Raw genomic sequence first — 17,113 nt, 5'->3', positions numbered from 1 at the left:
AAATACAGCAGAGGCCACACAGAGTACAATAGCATTTAATGGTTAGAAACTTACAGTATCACCACCAGCCACAGAAGCTGTGCTGGAGAATAGGACCCAATCCTTCACCATACCAGGCTAAGCAGTACTGGATAGGAGCTGGCATGGGCCAGCCCACGTCCTCATCCCTGGGGCTTAAGGGGAGACCACCATCTGATGTCCCCTAGCTACCGCTCTGTATTCATCAGAGGAAGGCTGTAAACCCCACATGCAAGAAGAACCCCTTGCCCCCGTGTCAAATGGGACGGGGATGCAAGAGTTATAATTAAGGGGAAACCCTATTAAGCTGTTAACAGTTCAAAGGGGTAGGCATTACCCCCATTCGCCATCTCCCAGAGGCGCTCACTTTCCCAGCTGCTTCATCCGTCCATTAATGTTAGCAAAATTCCCCTCTACTGTGGACAGGTTTTCACACATGGTTGTCTGCACCTAGAAAGTGACAGCAAAGTCTTACTCTTTGTCAGGTCCAGGTGCTTACCTGGATGAGGACCTGAAGAAATTCTCTCAGAGAAGACAAGTGAGACACGGAAGCACAGCTATGGGCCCCACAGTGGGGAGGTTACAGTGGTCTTCTAACTACCCCTGGATTACGACCTAGCTAAGGCTCGGCCAAGCAGGCAGGAGTCTGAAGAATTCCATCCTGACTTCAACCAATACTGTTCTTTGATCTGTTATGTAACAAGGAGCAGGTTGTTGATTTTGTTGAAACGAGGGTTTCACTGGCTCAAAATGTTAGAACACTGCTCTAGAGAAAGAACATAGTCACTATGTACTTTACAGTTTCATATCTTGATGGGCCTGTGGTGCTGGTCTCTCAACTTTTAATTCTCCCCCCAACACTGCGAACTGCCTCCAGTGGAAGCCAAGGACCCACTATGTGCTGGGCACTCTTAGGAGAATGAAGAAAGAAGATGAGCCTGCTGTCCAGTGTCAGAACCAGGATGGAGCCTGGCTGCTCATTTTAAAGCCCATATTCTTCCCAGTGTGGTTACCATGCTCTGGATACAGAAGCATTTGGATGAGGGTCCATGGAGGGTAAAACTTAAGCTCTGGATACACAAGCATTGGGATGAAGGTCCAGGAAGGGTAAAGCTTATACTCTGGATATAAAAGCATTGGGATGAGGGTTTGGGGGGGGTAGAGGTAAGCGTTACCCTTGGCAGGTTTTATAGGGAAAACTGATGTTTACTGAACTGATTGACCCATATCATGTCACCCAGTCCACAGCTCTGAGGTAGGCATAAGTTTCCAGATGGTAACTTGGAAGTTCACAGGTTAAATAAATTGTCAGAGGTCCCGTACCGTTGTAAAATAGTATGGAGATTCAGACCAAGCCCCGGCCACAACCTGTGCTACTGAGTGGCCTATGGCAGCACCTGTGAGAGAGTTGGAGCACCCAGTGTGTGTGTGTGAGAGCAGGGAGGCAGCAGACCAATAAAGGGCACACACCTGGGTCAAGAGGCTGGTGTTGTCCTTGAGGGAACTAGCAATCATCTGCTGGGTGGCATCCAAGTGTGACAGCAGCTGACCAAACTGCATGGCTACAGAAAAAGGTAAAAGGTACAGGCCATGTCAGAGCCCAAGACCAGGGAAGGGAACAGCAGTTGCACAGTTCCTCTCAGCACCCTTGGCAGCTGGCCTCCCACCTTGCTCATGCAGCTGCTTGATGGTGACGAGTCTCTGCACCAGATGAGGAAGGGTGGAGGCGATGGGGCTCCAACGCTGTATGGTTTCATACAGCTGGTTCACCTGGAGGGACAAAACAGGGCCCAGAGGGAACGGCCAAACCTTCAGGTAAGTACACACTACTTCACTAGGGTGGGGCAAGGGTGAAGCACTGCCCTGACCGTCTTAGCTGCGAAGAGCTTATGAATATAGGACCTGAGGTTCGTGCTCTCATGCCTAGGTGTTCCCACTAGGATGACTCAGAAAACATACGGGAGCAGGAAAGGATATGAAGGTGGAGGAAAGTTGTCTTCCTAACCTTGCTTTGTGTATCCGCATCCTCCACAGATGTTTTATGCTTAGCAATCTCATTCACCTTTCCCAGGACACTCTGAAAGCACAGGTTTTAAGGATGATAGAGTATCCAGGGCTCCCAAAGTCTCAAGCTACCCATAATTCAATTTGCCCTCCATTTGTTACCTGCAGCCGAGCCTCAACTTGGTCCAAAACTGCAAGGTCCAGGGCGCTCACCTTTGCCTGCAACAGTTCCACAGTCTCCTGGGGGTGGGGGGTGGGGAGTGGTGAATCGGAATTAAGGGGCAAAGGATCAGACTAAGAAGAGACCACCCCATATCCTCTGGAGGTAATACATAGCTAAACCCCAAAACCATTCTCCAAGCAAACCTAATCCTAATAGGCCCTCTGTCATTCAGACACTCCAGTTCCTTTCACACTCACCATAAGACAGGTGCCTTGCAGACCTGCAGAAAGGGGATTCTGGAGGCGAAAAGGAAGGAAGAAATCATGGTTCTTGTATCCATGTGATTACTGCCTTCTCTCTTCCTTTCTGCTTCTAGCTGGCAACCTCTGGGCTGACAGTATAACTAAAGCCCCTCCCTGACTCCTCCCGATTCTGTGGCATGCCGTGGACCTGGGGCCCTAGTGCAGGGTCTGAGGGTTATCCTGGGCAAAAGACGGGACCTGACCTGACCATCCTGATCACAGCGTACAGTGGCTTCCAGCTCCGTCAGGCGTTTCTCAAGCTCTGCGACCTAGCAGGAGGAAGAAGGTAGCCAGCCACGCCTCCCTGCAGCTGCAGAGGGAGCGGCATCTTGTGCCTCCCTGTCTGCTTTCTGCTTGCCACTCCCCTCCCACTGCCTCTCCACTCTGCCAGGGGCTCCTTTCCCTGAACACACCCCTAGTCACAATCTTAAAGTCTTAACTGAAAGTAGGTGGATGAGGGAAGCAGGGAAGTCTTTACCCCAGCCCTAAAACCAGCACTACATACATACTTTGGCAGCTTGAGAGAATTTGTCCTGTTCAGGCCGAGAATGTAGTTCATAAGTGACAAGGCTGCTCTCTGGAGAGGCCTCACTGGTGGTGATCTTTCCTCGTGAACCAGCCCCTTTGCTGTTTTTTGTTGCTTCCAGCTGCAGCAGCAGGCGCCTAGGTCAGGAGACCAAGTAATAATATCATGACATGTTATGTGGGCCAGCCTAGTCACTCTCTCATTTCTGCCTTAAAGTCAGCAATTAAGGACCAGCCAGGCCACCTCTGCCCTCAGTAATCTGGTCAGTACCTGGATGAGTCCCTCTATACTCCAATCAGCAATCATTTCCCAACAAAGTAAAGCACCCACTTAGCCAGAGCTCCATCAGGGTCAGTAAGGTTGACTGCTGCATCTGGTCCCAACAGCTTCTCCAGGTGGGAGGCGACCAACTGCTGCTTCAGGGCTGCCAGCTGTTTAGCCAGCACCACAGGGGTCAGCTTCTCCTCAGTCGCTGACTCCTTCACTGTTGTCTGGTATGAGAAAAAATAGTGAGGGTGGGAGGAGTGATATCAAGGAAAAAAAAATGGACCAAGGCCCTTAAGGATGCCAACAGGCACAAGAAAAGATGCCGCACATTGCTAATCAACAGGGAAATGCAAATCAAAACCACAGTGAGGTATCACCTCACACCAGTTAGGATGGCTGCTACCCTAAAGACAAGAAATAGCAAGTACTGGTGAGAATGTGGAGAAAGGGGAACCCTCCTACACTACTGGTGGAAACGTAAATTGGTGCAGCCACTGTGGAAAGCAGTAGGGAGGTTACTTGAAAACTAAAAATAGATATGCCATACAACCCAGTAATTCCATTTCAAGGAATTTACCCAGAGAAAACTAAATCAATGATTTGAAGAGATATATGTATGCACCCCTATGTTAACTGCCACATTATTTACAATAACCAAGATATGGAAGCAACCTAAGTATTCACTGATAGATGAATGGATAAAGATGATGTGGTACATATATACAATAGAACATTACTCAGCCATAAAGAAGAATAATTCTTGCCATTTGTAACAACATGGATGGACCTAAGGGGTATTATGCTCAGTGAAATAAGCCAGCCAGAGAATGACAAATACCATGATTTCACTTATTTGTGGAATCTGAAAAAACAAATGACAAAGAAAACAAATAATCAGAGACAAGAGACTGGTGGCTGCAGTAGGGAGGAAGTTAAGTGAAGGGGAAAAAGAAGAGGCACAAAATTCCAATTATAATATAAGTAAGTCACAAGGATGAAAGTACAGCAAAGGATACAGTCAACTACACTGTAATTGGGTTGATAAGTGGTAACTACACTTACCGTGGTGAGCATTTAATAACATAGATAATCGTCAAATCACTATGTTGTGTACCTGAAACCAATGTGATACTGTATATCAACCATATTTCAATTTAAAAAAAAAAAGACCCATAAGGATAGCTGTGGCTGAAGTCACTGGGATGGTTCTTACCCACTTATAACACTGAATGTAGATTCCTGTATCTTCCTGAACTCTGAAAACTCAGCTCCCTTATCCAGGAGCATAGAGAATCTTTCTCTTCCTGCTGGGAGGCCCTCCTCTGTGATGCTGGGGGGAGAGCTGATAGTTACCTTGATCTTTTCAACTTCACTCGTCAGCTCCTGAACCTCATGCAGTAGTCGCTGGTACTTCTGCTGGGGTGTCTCCTTCACTCCCAAGCCCTCTCCAAGCTAGAGAGCAAGCACAGACAGTCAGGTTACACCTCCTGGTACAGGGATCCTTGTGAATTTATCCAAACCCTGGGCCTAAGTTATAAGGGTACCATATCCAACTCAGAATCCACAATACCCTAGTCCAGAAGAAACAGAGAAAGCTGGAGGCCTGGAGGTGCTGCAAAGCAAACTGCAGGGGGACACAGCATCCTCAACAGAATCCTGCTGGACTCCTCAGGAACCCCAATTAAGAGAAACTCAGAATCCGAAATGTGTCCCTTGATCTCCTTCCTGAATGCCTGCTAGACAGGATCACTGTACACTCCCATCAATACACACACACAACAAACCATCTCATATTCTCCAGATTCATATCCTGTCCTCTTGGTTTTTCCAATACGATCTGAGAAATCTGTCAAGAAAAGAAGATGGAATTGAGGGCCTGATCTAGATCCAGGGCAGTCGTGGTCACAAGTGACTCTAGGGTTTCCACAAGAAATCTCCACGAGGGACCCTTTCCCGAAAACAAAAGTCACTAAGGCCCGAGGACAGGCTTCACCCACCCAATGCCCAGCCCAGTCTCACCAAGTCCCTTTGTCCCCACTCTCTTGTCTTTGAACTTGTCATAGGCAGCATTAGGATTGACAATGATGTGCTCCACACTTGTGCTCGTCAGTTCTTCCTGCAGGAATAGGTAGTTCAGGCCAGGGGCAGACTCATTCCCGCCCTAGAACTTCCCCAACCCCACAAAATCCCCAAAGCATTAGGAGACTGGGACCTACTTTCCCAAGGGGAAAGAAGGGCGGCTCCATTCCAAGCTGCCGACCAAGGCTCAACCTAGGAAACGGAAGCTTCCTGGTAAATTGGAAGTCTCAGTTGTATAAATACCAACACCCTTATTCAACTGGGAACAGAGGTAGCATAACCTCCCCACCCACTGTGTACATAAGCCTCTTCATGCCCCCACCTCATCCAACCAGGCCCTCCCAGTTATCTGGCACACACACCACGCACTCAAGGCAAGAAACTAGCCTGACCTCTTTTACCTCCCCCTCCCAAAAGTCAATTTCCTTGCTACTAAGGAAGTCTATTTTCAAGCTAACCTCCCATCTTTACTGAAGGGAAAGGGCAAGGTTGGCAGAGAGTCAAGCTACCAACTCTAAGGGTGCATATTAGGACTTTAATATGCCATCAAAGGGAAGACACCAGCTCTTAGATACAAAAGGCAGGTTGGCAGAGGGTCTGACCAGGAGCCCTGTTTCCAGGCTGCCAAGAGGCCAGGGAATTCAGGAGCTAGATAGAGAGAAGAGGCAAGGGCTTACTCTATTATTTTTTAAGGGTCACCTTAGGAGCAGCAAGTGTAAGCAGTATCTACTTCCCACAAGCACCCATGTGCAAGGGCCATGTGTTAAGTCCTGAAATGGAGGCAGCCCGCATCTTCTCACAGAGGCTGTGGCACCAGTCCCCTCTCCCGTTTCAAGCACTGAAGCTCTTCCATACATGGGGACCATGGCAAAGAAAGGGATATTTTACCCTAGAAATTGAAGCAGAGAGGTTCCCTTCTTACTGGGTATCTACTGACTGTTCAGATTCCAGTAACTACGCAAGATTGCACACTCCAGACTGCGTGTCTCCTTCAACTGTCAGCCGTCTGACAGCTCTGTCTAATGCAGAAAGGGGAAAGGAGACCCAGGGGTCTTTTTCTGTTGGGGATGACACTGCTATCTTCTACAGGAGAAAGGCAAAGTGAGTCTTCTTTCCTCTAACTAGAACAATGGTTCTCTGCAACCCTGGCTGTACAACAGAACCACTTAGAAAATGTAAAAAGGAAAAAAAGATGCCTGGGCTCACCTCGGTAGATTCTGACTTAATTGCTCTGAGTTAGGGCCAGGGAAGCAGGCCAGTTTAAAAGCTACCCAAATGATCCTAATATACAGCCAGGACCAAGAATCTCTGCCTGTGGTGGAGAGTGAAGGGAAATCATGGAGAAAGAGCAGTAGACAGAAGTTCCATCCTTTATCTCTGGTCTGCTATTACAGAAGGAACCAGTATAAGTGGCAGCTTTTAAAATAAGGGATGAGGAGAAAATACTAACTTTGATTTTTGCCTCTTCTTCAGGGAAGTGCTGTGTAGAGACAAGGGCTGAAGATTACAGGGAAAAAGGGCTCAATGTCCCATATTCAAATGCCTGGGGGAAGGACAGTTGAGTCCTAAACTTCTATCTCTTTTACCTTCTCTAGAATGGTATGGCCAAAGAGCTCCTGTGGTCTCTGGCCTCTCTAAAGGGTTTGTCTGAAGACTCAAGTTCAGGAAAGACAGCCACTCATAGTTCACACTCAAGAATAAGCCACTCCTCCCCATGAGTACCCTAATCAAGGCCAAAGCAGCAGAAATCTGTAACAAAAATCCCCCTAAAAGAGGCATGGGAAGCAGAGCCTCTTCCCACAGACTAAGAGGAAAAAAAGTCAATCATAGCTACCATTTGTTAAGCCCTTATTATGGGCCAGGCACTGCGCATATGAGAACCTACTTCGCTATTAACTTTCTTAAATAGGGAAGGGGTGAAGTAAAAAAGGGTCAACACACAGAACATGCGTCTCAGATGTTCTGGACAGTCACAGGGCAGGATGGCACTTCCATGTCACTATCCATGCTGTAAGAGTGTGTCCGGGTCAGGAGGGCGCTGACACTGGCATCCTCTCAGAGCCTCTCTTAGGCTGGGGCCCTGGAAACTCGGGTGGTCTTCCACTGGTACCTACTCTGCCCATGTCTCAGAGATCTCGGGGTGGGAGGGTGGGGGTGCTGTCATTACAGTGATTTGTGAGATGGGAAAAGGTTGTCAGCTAGGGGTGGGACTGCATAGAGAGAGAACAGATTTAGTGGAGACAAGAGGACAGAAAAATAACTGTCCCATCACAGCACACCCCGTTAAAAAGCAGATGAAAGGTCAGGCTTCTTACCAGCTCCTGGTGGTTTCCCCAGAGGTGAGAAAATCAAAAGAGTTAAAAGGAAAGGGAGTGGGGAAATGGGGGAAAGGGAGGGAAAAAAAAGACAAAATTGTTATTAGCAAATTGTCACATGTACCACATGACAGTCTTCAGACAAACTGCACCACAGGGCCCAGGGAGCCTAGCAGACATGGGGGCCAAGAATTTTCAGCAGTGGGTCACAACACACCCCAACAGAAAGAAGAGCTTGGGACCCTTTCCCCTCTCGTGGTAAGGCTGTCATGAAGCTTTGTCATAACAGCAGCAATTAAGGATCATCAAGGACTCGTGGTTAGATGCTACAAGCTAGTGGTGTGAAAGAGTTAAGTGGGGAAAGGCTGAGGTCTGGGGAAGCTGCAGGAATGGAAGAATGTGAAGCAGAGGCTATGGAGATTCTAAGGACCTGTAGCTGACTGAGGATCATAACTCTCAGGGCAAGTTCATGGCTCAAGTCTCCCTGTCTCTTGGTTTCTCTAGCTTTGAAGGATTAGACATCTGGATTGCAGAATAAGACAGTCCCAGTGAAGGTGCTCATGGTGGGGTTTGATATGACTTTAGGTTAAGCCGACAGAACATGTCAGGTACAGATGCTGAGTTTAAGACAATATACAGTACCGCTTACTACACTGATCAGTGACAGCAATGGGGTATGAGGGGTACTTGATAATAAGGGTGAATGTAATAACCACATTGTTTTTCTTGTGAAACCTTCATAAGAGTGTTTAACAATACCTTGATAAAAAGAAAAATAAAATATTACCATTAAAAAAAAAAGAAAATATGCAGTACCTAACTGAGCCTCATTTCCATTCCCTGCTGCAAGAGAAGAGGCAGGGTAGATCCTGGTCCCTCATGCAGTCTGGTGTGTTCATATCCATCTTGAGTGGCCGATAACTCACCCTGCAGCTCTGAGGGATCCAGAGCAATTCTGCCATAATATGCTAGCACAGAGTTAAGAGGACACCAAGGTTCACAGCCACCAGCCCACATGGGGAACGTGTTTCATCAACTCTCTGTTCAAAAGCTGCACAGAGGTTGGAGGGTGGACAAGGGGGAAAGGTGAGAGAATTTCAAAGAGGCCTCATTTCAGTCCAGCCAAGTAAGATTAGGTTCCCACTTCCAGGCAAGACTGGTAAAGAACAGCCAGGAGGGGAAATCCAGCTGAAAGACAGTTCTACTGATGGGAAGATGGTTATGTGTATATGAAAACACATGGTGGGATAAAGGCAAGAGCTTCCTGCCTGAGATTTCAGCCAGATACATCTGGACCTCAACCTCTCCATTCCCTGTCCAATGCCAGGGTCCAGCCAAGCCAAGACTCCTCTTTCAGCACAGAGTAGAGGTGGATCCAGGTCCTGTGGTCTAGGCTGAGATGTCTCTGCACAGAATGGGTGTAAGCACTCACAGGTGCACACATGCAACACGTGAGGGAAGGCACACACATTACACCCTTTTCTTACTCGCCCCACCATCCTAAAACCCACCTGGGAGAAACTCAAGGAGAGGGAGGACAATGAGCTGTATGTTCTAGTTCAAATCAGGAGGAACAAGCAGAATGGGTAAGGGTAGAAAAATCGAAGAAAGGAAAAAGTGGTATATTAGTTTGTTAAGAGTATATACCACCTCCACATGTGCTACGGGTGGGTTGGGGGATAATGAGATTTTAGGCCCAATCGTTCGTTGTAACCTGTAGTAGTAATAGTCACCATGGAAACAGTATACTCAGACACCTTGATTGGAAAACTCTCAGTGCTCTGCTCCCACGTACCAGCTTACCTGGTACATAACTCCTGGTCCCTCCCACTAATGGACTCCCAGGCTCCCCAGGGATGCTTAGCCAAGTGGCTATGCCTCAGAAGGCAAGACCTGAGGTGTTAGGTCAGAAAGGGGACAAGGCCACTGCTGCTCTGAGTCTGCTCAGGCTCTATGCCAATACTGTAGCCAGGGGGACTTCAGAACCATAACAAGGAAGGTGGGTAATGCTGTAGAATAAAACTGTCCAGGATGGACGAACACAGTTGACTATCCATCCATTTCAAAAGGAGGAATACAGAAACAGAAAGACTAATGAGAGCACAAATGACCCAAATTACTACCTTAAAATGGTGTTAACACCCCTTTCCTATCCCATTTACGTTTGTCCACAGGCTTAGCATAGGAGAATATTAAAATGAGTTTTTTCTAGGGATAATCCATATACAGCCAAGAAGTGAGGACTGTGGTAGTCCCCTCTTATTATCCACCCTCATCTAGAATGGCTAAAAGTCATTCCTTTTCTCTTAACTCCATTTCAGTTGGAGGAGGAAGGCAACCCCCTTCTAACTCCAATCTCATGCCCAAAAGCATTCCTAGCCTCTGTGTTTCTATCCCATCTCCCATTGGACAGTTATATTCTGCAGACCTCACAAGGGAAAGAGGCAATGATTCATGGATCCTAGTTGTGCATCTAAACCTTGATGAATGATCTTTAAACATTAAGGCTAGTAGGCCTTTAGTGACCCAGCTTAGGGACTCATTAGAATTTAAAACCGATTAGTTACAACAATAGCACAATGACAGAGCATTGCATGCGAGATGGCGGGTGAAAAAACATGCAGAGAAGAAGCATCGAATGGTCTTACTTGTGCAAACTAGTGTCCAGGCAAGGTGGTGAGAAGGGAGGATGGGGGAAGCATTAGGAAAAACTCAGGTAAGTTCAAGTGCGCCAACAGTCAATGAACACAATCAAGCAAACTTCAGGATATCTCAAACTGTAAGGAAGAGAACCTACCGTTTCTCATCTCAGACTGGTGGAGTGTCCAGCTCTTCTACCCTTTGGAGAACTGAAGCCTCAGCCAGGGCCCCACCAAACTATGGCTAGGTCACTTTCTCCCCTTTCCCATGACACTGAGGATAGTTATGGCATAAAGGGAGAACTTAAATCCTGTTTCTAGTGAGGTTTTCTAAATTTATTCCCCTTGCTCCTGCAGGGGAATGGATGAGCCTCGCAGACCCAACGCAGGCTGTGGCCCACAGGGCAGGTATTCCCAATGGGAATTAGCTTTCCTGAAAAGGCATTTTATGAAAAGTGTCCAAACAAGCCCATCACCTCAGTCAAGCCAGGAGCACCTGAAATGCAGAGGAGATCCTCCTAGATTAAGAAAGAAAGGGCTGGCCTGTGCAGTTTTCTGGCCCATTAATTTTACCACTTGCTGGTAAAACTGTTTTAAAGGGATAGTAATAAAATTAGAATCATCTTTACCAAAATTAAAACCTTCTACTACTTTCCTCCCCATCCTTGCCACTGTAGGAATTGAAACTTTTATGTTTAAATTAAATTAGCAATTATGATCTTTAAGGGATATTAGAGGACATTATTTCCTTCAGCAGCTTCATTAATACCACAGTGGAGCTATCAGAGGAAGGTTAAAAGACAGTGCAGGTCAACACTTTGGCTATTCCTTTAAATGAAAATCTGGAGGAACCCTCCTCCCCACAAAAGGTTCCATAAGAAGCTGGTCATATTGGTTGTCTCCAGGAAAGGGAACAGAGAGGTGGCAGGCAAGGGTGGGAAGAGAAACTTTTGTTCTATATGCACATATTACCTATCTTAAAAGCAAAATTAAAGTTGAAAATAATTTGGAGACAACGCAGAGCATGCTGTTGCCAGGGGTTAAGAAAAGTGACTGAAAACTTCATGGTTCAGTCATAACACCGCTGATGTGCACTGTCACCTGTTCTGCATCTTAGGAGGGTAGGTTAAGGGGATAGGCTGTTAGAATCCAGATCCCACAAACATGAGGTTTCTGGATTGTGTAAGTACAATACACTGCTCCTCAAGTTCCACATTTACGTCAGTATTACAAGCAGCGGCAGAACCATTACTCAGCTGACTTCCTGAATGCTGTCCTCCTAATGCCCACAGGGACATGCAGGGGCAACAGACTTTAGCTGACATCAGGAAATATCTCAGCAGCTGCACCCCACCCCTGCCCCCACCCCAAGGGCTCCGGAAGCAGCTAAAGGTCTCCACCCCACTCACCCTCCCTAATGACGGAAAGTCATTTAGCCGAGCCTTAGGTGATGGAGACAACTGGATTCCTCCTGTATTTACCATTAAGTTCCTAAGCACTTCTCTACCAGCATCCTGGGCAATAAGCCACAGAAAATGGACACCCAGGCTGTCCTTTCCCCATCAGCACTCCACTAGGGGTCACTAAAATAGGCTGCTCAGGTTCAGCAGGGGGAAACAGCCAACAGGGCTGAACACCCGAGTTCTTCCAGGCCTGGAATGCATGCCATCTTCTTTTTATTAAGAGACATCCCAGTGCTTCCGAAAGGAGAATCGTAATATAAGCTTGTGGTCTGGGAGGGGATGCTGTAATACTGCCTGTGGGTATCAGTCAATGACAAAGTGGCAAACTCACATTCATGGTCTCACCATGAAGGCTTAATATTTTATAAGCAGAGGCCTAGGCCAGAGTTGAACAGTCTGTGAAGTGGCAGAAGAGTGATGTCCTCAGTATACAAACTCCTGCCCTGTGAGATCGAAGACAACTTTCTGATAAGATACCACTTGGAGAGAGAGTTATGTACCCAAGCCCTGAGCAATGACATCTGCATTATCTCCAGGTACTCAAGCTTGGGGGACAGACTGACATGCCAGCAAGTACAAAAGCCACAAGGAACACACCACTGACAGAGGGGACAGGGAAGGTGACTCCCACAAAGTGGAAACCACTTCCATATGGGGGAAATAAAATAAGGAATAAGCGAGTATGCCAAGCCATACATTTTAAGCCAGCAACCAGCATTCTCCAGAACTAACCAGCTCCACAGACATAGCCACAGGACTTACAGCCACATACTGAGCCTATTCCCACTGACTGTTGGTCACACTTTATTGAGATCTCACACCATCAATGTGACCCTAGCTGAGCTCTCTCTGGATATAAAAGAACCTAAAACACCTCCTTTAAGACATGCCAACAGATCTTTGTTCCCCTTGGCAGTTACATACAGAATTTTTACTATGTTGATTTCCATTCACTCAATTTTGTTTTTTCTTCCATTTGTTTTCTATGTGCCTCTTAACTCCCCCATTAGTATGGCATATCCTTGAGGGCAGGGACATTTCTTCCTCTGCATTGCACCAAAACCAATACAGAATGAACATATTCAATAAACAATGCTAAGTGATTCCCTTCATGATTATAATGTGTCCACAGCTAATTTCTTCCTCTTCAGAGTTCTACCTGGACCTGAAAGTGCTACCAGGGCCTCTCCTCTGCTGATATGAAAGATTTATGTTTTTCCTCAATTTGTTTTATTCTGATCAGGTCCCTTATCTTTCTAAAATCTCTAAATCATTTTCTTAATCCTTGCCCAATGGATACTGGCCATTCATATAAAAGCCTCCATATTTTATAATCTAGGTCTTGGTAGGGCCCTAATGAACATGTACTGAGTGAAATATTTTATGAAATAGGCCTAATTCCTAACCTCAAGCAGTTTGTGAGTGCTCAGGCTTCATGACTCATTATCATGGACTACCACTGAGGGGCCTAACGAAATCACTGGCCCCAAACCTAACTGTTTTTTTGAGATACTTTAACTTTATTTAAAAGCCCCAAGGATCAGGTCTTGTTAGCTGTAATTCCTCTGACCTGACTTTCTTTCCTGGCATTGCTCATTGGTGGCTGCAAGCCATGCAATCTACACACCACCCAGGCTGGGTTGGCATACCCGCTCATTGCTGTGGCTTGCCAGAAAATGGAAAGGTCCTGCCTGAGGGAGAGAGATCAAGGTCCAGAGGAGTCCTGAAGCAGCATATAGTCTTACCGCATCAAACTCTGCTTGATCATCCTCAGGTAAGTCGCTGGTTTCATAAACATCTGGCTCGTTCCTGGCCTGCAGGTAGAAGCAGTGACCACCCAACTTCACTACCCAGCATCCAACAACACCCCTGACCCCATTCCATTTGAACAAACTAAGAGAAAGCAGGCTGTGACCTCACTATGCCACCTGTCCCAAGAAATGCAGGTCAGTTCCCATGTCTTAGAGGTGTGGGGATTGACAGCAGGGACAACTGGGACCTGATAATAAGTGTTGAGTGTAAGTGGTGACAAAGATGTCACCGTGAATCTGAAAGGGGGCAAGTCCTTAGCAAACATTATGTCGAAAGTAGGAGGGGACTATCCTCCAATTGGGCCCTTAACACCGCTACCCTGACACAAAGGTTGAGAGTGACTTAGGACTCAAGATCCTATGACCCCACCCCCACCCCGAGGACACAAGTAGGGACACACGAAAGAAAGGTACATGAGGCCTGTGCAGGGATGAGGGGTTTGGGGGCAGGTTCCCTGGAGGGCAGAGTTCTCCATCTGGCACAAAAAGGGTTCCACCACGGTAGTCTCTTCTTTGGTAGGGTGAAGGCCACATCACCAAGTGGCTTGGGATGTGTGTTTAGGGTAGGGAAGCGGGGGCTTATGGGGAGATTTGGGGAGACACGGGTGATAGAAACCACTCGGGCACAAGTGGTATGTGCCCGGAGACAATTTCTGGGCCAAGAAACAGGCAACTGCTGGAAAATGGGCCTGGTAGGCCGTTCCACGGCCCGGCCCAGTCGGGTCGGAGGAGTCCTGAAGGTGCTGTGGCCCGTGAGGGGCGCGAGCGTTGGGAGCCTCTGGGGCAGAGGAGAGGCTGCTGGCCGGAGGGTGTCTGTTGGGGGTCCTTAAGAGGTTGGGGGCGCGGTCCTGGGGAGCCGGGGGCCGGCCTTGTACTCACAATGCCGGGAAGGTCGGCGTATTTAGGGTCCGCCATGGCGGCGGCGAGGCGGGATTGGGGGACCGGGGCCTCAATGAAGCCGGGGCTGGAGTTCGGGTAGGGGAGAGGCTGGGTCCGGGTCCCGGGCTAAAGCGGCAGCAGAGGGAGCGGCGAAGGTGGAGAGGCAAGAAGTCTCGCGACAGGAGTAGCACCGGAGAAGGGTAAAGCAAAAGTCGCGAGAATATCTCGCTACCACACCCCTGGAGTGGTAGGGATTGGTGAGAACTCAGCGGGGTAATGAGGTAATGGCTGGGCGGGGAACCGCCTGGGATTGTGGGATATGTAGTCTTGCCCCACCCGGCTTGGACAGGAACCGATAGTAATCCTCCTGGAAGAAGTGATTTCATACAACTTACTTTCCTTCATTTTTACATCAAGTATTTGAAAGAGCTTTTTGTAATTCCTGTTTTTCCTGGTGAGTAAATCTGGGCTCCCAGAAATTAAATGACTAGATAAGAAACGACACAATTTCTTATGCTGTGGCACAGCGAGGGCTTCAAAAACAGCAATAACAGGTAAAATTTAGTAAAGGCTTAGTCATGTTAGGAATGAAAGAGTTAAGTTAGTTAATCTTCTCAAGGCAGGGCTATCATAAAATAGAGGATGCCTAGTTAAATGTGGACTTTGGATAAACTAATAATTCTGTTAGTTTTTTTAGTACCATGTTTGGGACATACTAACACACACAAATTATTAGGTTTTTTTCTGAAATTCAAATTTAAATTAGCATCCTGTTTTTGTTTTTCAAATCTGGCAATCCTATCTCAAGTTCTAAGTAGGTAAGTGTTGGCTCTATTTCTGTTTAAACACCCTCTGTTCTTCGCCAATTACTAAGTTTTCAGACTTATGAATTTCACAGTACAATAAAATTGAAACAATAACAAACCTTTTTGAGGATAGACAGTATTGCTAACTTTTTTTTTTTGCCAAGCAAGTACACTGAAAGACGAAACCTACTATTTGCTACTGCCATCATTTCTTAGTAGAAAAGTCAGAAGGACATATTTTCAGAATAAAAGACAGTCTTTTGAAACAATAAGTCTAGCTTTATGAAGGTTTACCACATAGCGTGGGGAGTTTTGGGGTGATGCATACCCAGTAAACTTTTGTCTCTGACCAGCGACACTCCAGGGACTAAGCAGTTCTTGAAACTCCTTCAACTAAAGGTTGCCACACTGGAGTGCCTGGGGCCTGAAGTTGGGATGTTTCCCAGGATGTTTCTTGAGCTTGTAGTATACTGCTGCCAGACCAAGTGACTGGAGAGATGCTTATTTTTCTGAGTTTGGGACTTATTGTCATTCTATGCATTCTTTCCTGGCTCTTCTCCAAGCCACTACCCCCTCTTTTTCTGTAGTCCTACTGCCTTCCCGTCCAGTTCGTTATGATGTGCCCTTTTCCTCCAGTTCCTTTAGGCTAAATGTGTGTTAGAGATATAGACCCAACTGGGAACACCCTTCAGCTGAGTTCTGAGTGGTAAGGTCGTGTCTGGCCAGGCCATCATTCTGTCACCCTTCTCTCATAGTGTCTAAGTGACCTTAGACAATTGTTAGGCAGGAGGCAGAACCTACATCTCCTCCTTTCTCCCATCATCCTGCCCCTCCCTTTGGCCTAGAGCCTCAACTGCAGTCTAACTCTCTGTTGGCCAGCAGAGGCCTCTGACGTAAGAAAAATCAATTTGGCCAGCTTCTAGGTGGTTCTGCTCAGGGGCTGCAGCAGGAGTGTGACCTGAAGGGAGGAAAGACAGGTATCACCAGACTTGGTGCTTTTTTTTGCCACAGAAGGAGTGGAAACAGAGAAGAAAATGCCTGAGTAAGGGGCCAGGGTGTTGGGACTTGGGAGTAACTGGGACAGGAAGCACACTCATATTGGTGCCCAGCCTACCTGAGACTTAAATGCAGATGTATGCCCTGCAGGTCCTCTGTCAACGCCCCTCTGACTATACCCACCCCCATCATCACCCCTCCTTCACTGCTTTCTGACTCCTTTTCCCTTGCAAAGATACTCTTTCCTGCCTACCTCCATCATAGCCCCAACCTATGAGGCAAAAACGAGTAGCTTCTCTGCTTTTGAATTACGGTAGTCCAGAATGGGAGTTGGTCTTCCCGTAAACCAGAGACAGGGAGTATATGTTAGGGAGACAGTAGAGTGCACCTTTGGCTGTAGAGCAAGAAGGGATTAGGCAGACTCACCCTGACAGGCCTCTTTGAAAAATGGAAACTAGCCCCCAACCTCCATAGGGGTACAGGCAGCTGCCTTTAAAGGTTGAGCGAGTTGGGACCCTGTGCCAGTGGGAATGAGTATACTCCCAATTTGGAGAGAGATGCCCTGGAATACAAGGGGTGGAAACTCTGCTGGTTCTCTTCCCTAGACAGGCGACGGGCCCACCTCAGACCCCATATCCCTTACAGAGGGGTGGAGTCCGAGGGAGGTACAGACTGGCCAAGGATGTCGGGGGTGGGATGCAGTGAGTGACTTGGGTTGGGAGGCGGTAAGGGCAAAGTTCTCCGGGCGGGCTGGGGGTGGGGAAATGAGGCAAGAAAAGGAAAGATGCTACCTCTGGGGGTGGCCGCCCGGTGGCTGGCCGCCCGCGAACGACGCCCCGCCCGCT

The 17,113-nt window shown here is 47.4% G+C and overlaps 1 protein-coding gene across 2 annotated transcripts; it reads right to left on the bottom strand.

Moving 5' to 3' along the window:
- Nucleotides 1–19: 19 nt before the first annotated feature.
- Nucleotides 20–14,667, bottom strand: DCTN2 (dynactin subunit 2). 2 transcript variants are annotated; one of them, XM_017680817.3, is made up of 14 exons: nucleotides 14,467–14,667; nucleotides 13,522–13,590; nucleotides 5,300–5,396; nucleotides 5,065–5,126; nucleotides 4,634–4,732; nucleotides 3,344–3,504; nucleotides 2,997–3,150; nucleotides 2,691–2,756; nucleotides 2,443–2,481; nucleotides 2,185–2,262; nucleotides 2,024–2,095; nucleotides 1,686–1,788; nucleotides 1,489–1,580; nucleotides 20–468 (listed from the first exon to the last, which is right to left on the bottom strand). In XM_017680817.3, exons 1-14 carry the CDS (start codon nucleotides 14,500–14,502, stop codon nucleotides 382–384), a joined length of 1,215 nt encoding a protein of 404 aa, XP_017536306.1. In that variant the 5' UTR covers nucleotides 14,503–14,667; the 3' UTR covers nucleotides 20–381. The 2 variants fall into 2 exon arrangements, with proteins under 2 accessions (XP_017536306.1, XP_017536307.1); XM_017680818.3 differs by lacking the exons at nucleotides 13,522–13,590; nucleotides 14,467–14,667 and adding an exon at nucleotides 5,497–5,541.
- Nucleotides 14,668–17,113: the final 2,446 nt, after the last annotated feature.

This window comes from Manis javanica, chromosome 10, assembly GCF_040802235.1.
Source record: "Manis javanica isolate MJ-LG chromosome 10, MJ_LKY, whole genome shotgun sequence".
NCBI lineage: Eukaryota > Metazoa > Chordata > Mammalia > Pholidota > Manidae > Manis > Manis javanica.
Note: the sequence above shows the minus strand (reverse complement) of the source record. Positions and strands in the feature narration are given on the sequence as shown.

What these genes read in the sequence shown, in the direction of transcription:
- DCTN2 (XM_017680817.3), bottom strand. Translation starts at nt 14,502, where the DNA reads ATGGCGGACCCTAAATACGCCGACCTTCCCGGCATT. An exon ending in GTGAAGTTGAAAAGATCAAG is followed by an intron (nt 3,505 to 4,633) that starts GTAACTATCAGC and finishes TTCTCATACCAG; the next exon opens with ACAACAGTGAAGGAGTCAGC. An exon ending in TGCAAGGCACCTGTCTTATG is followed by an intron (nt 2,263 to 2,442) that starts GTGAGTGTGAAA and finishes CCCCACCCCCAG; the next exon opens with GAGACTGTGGAACTGTTGCA.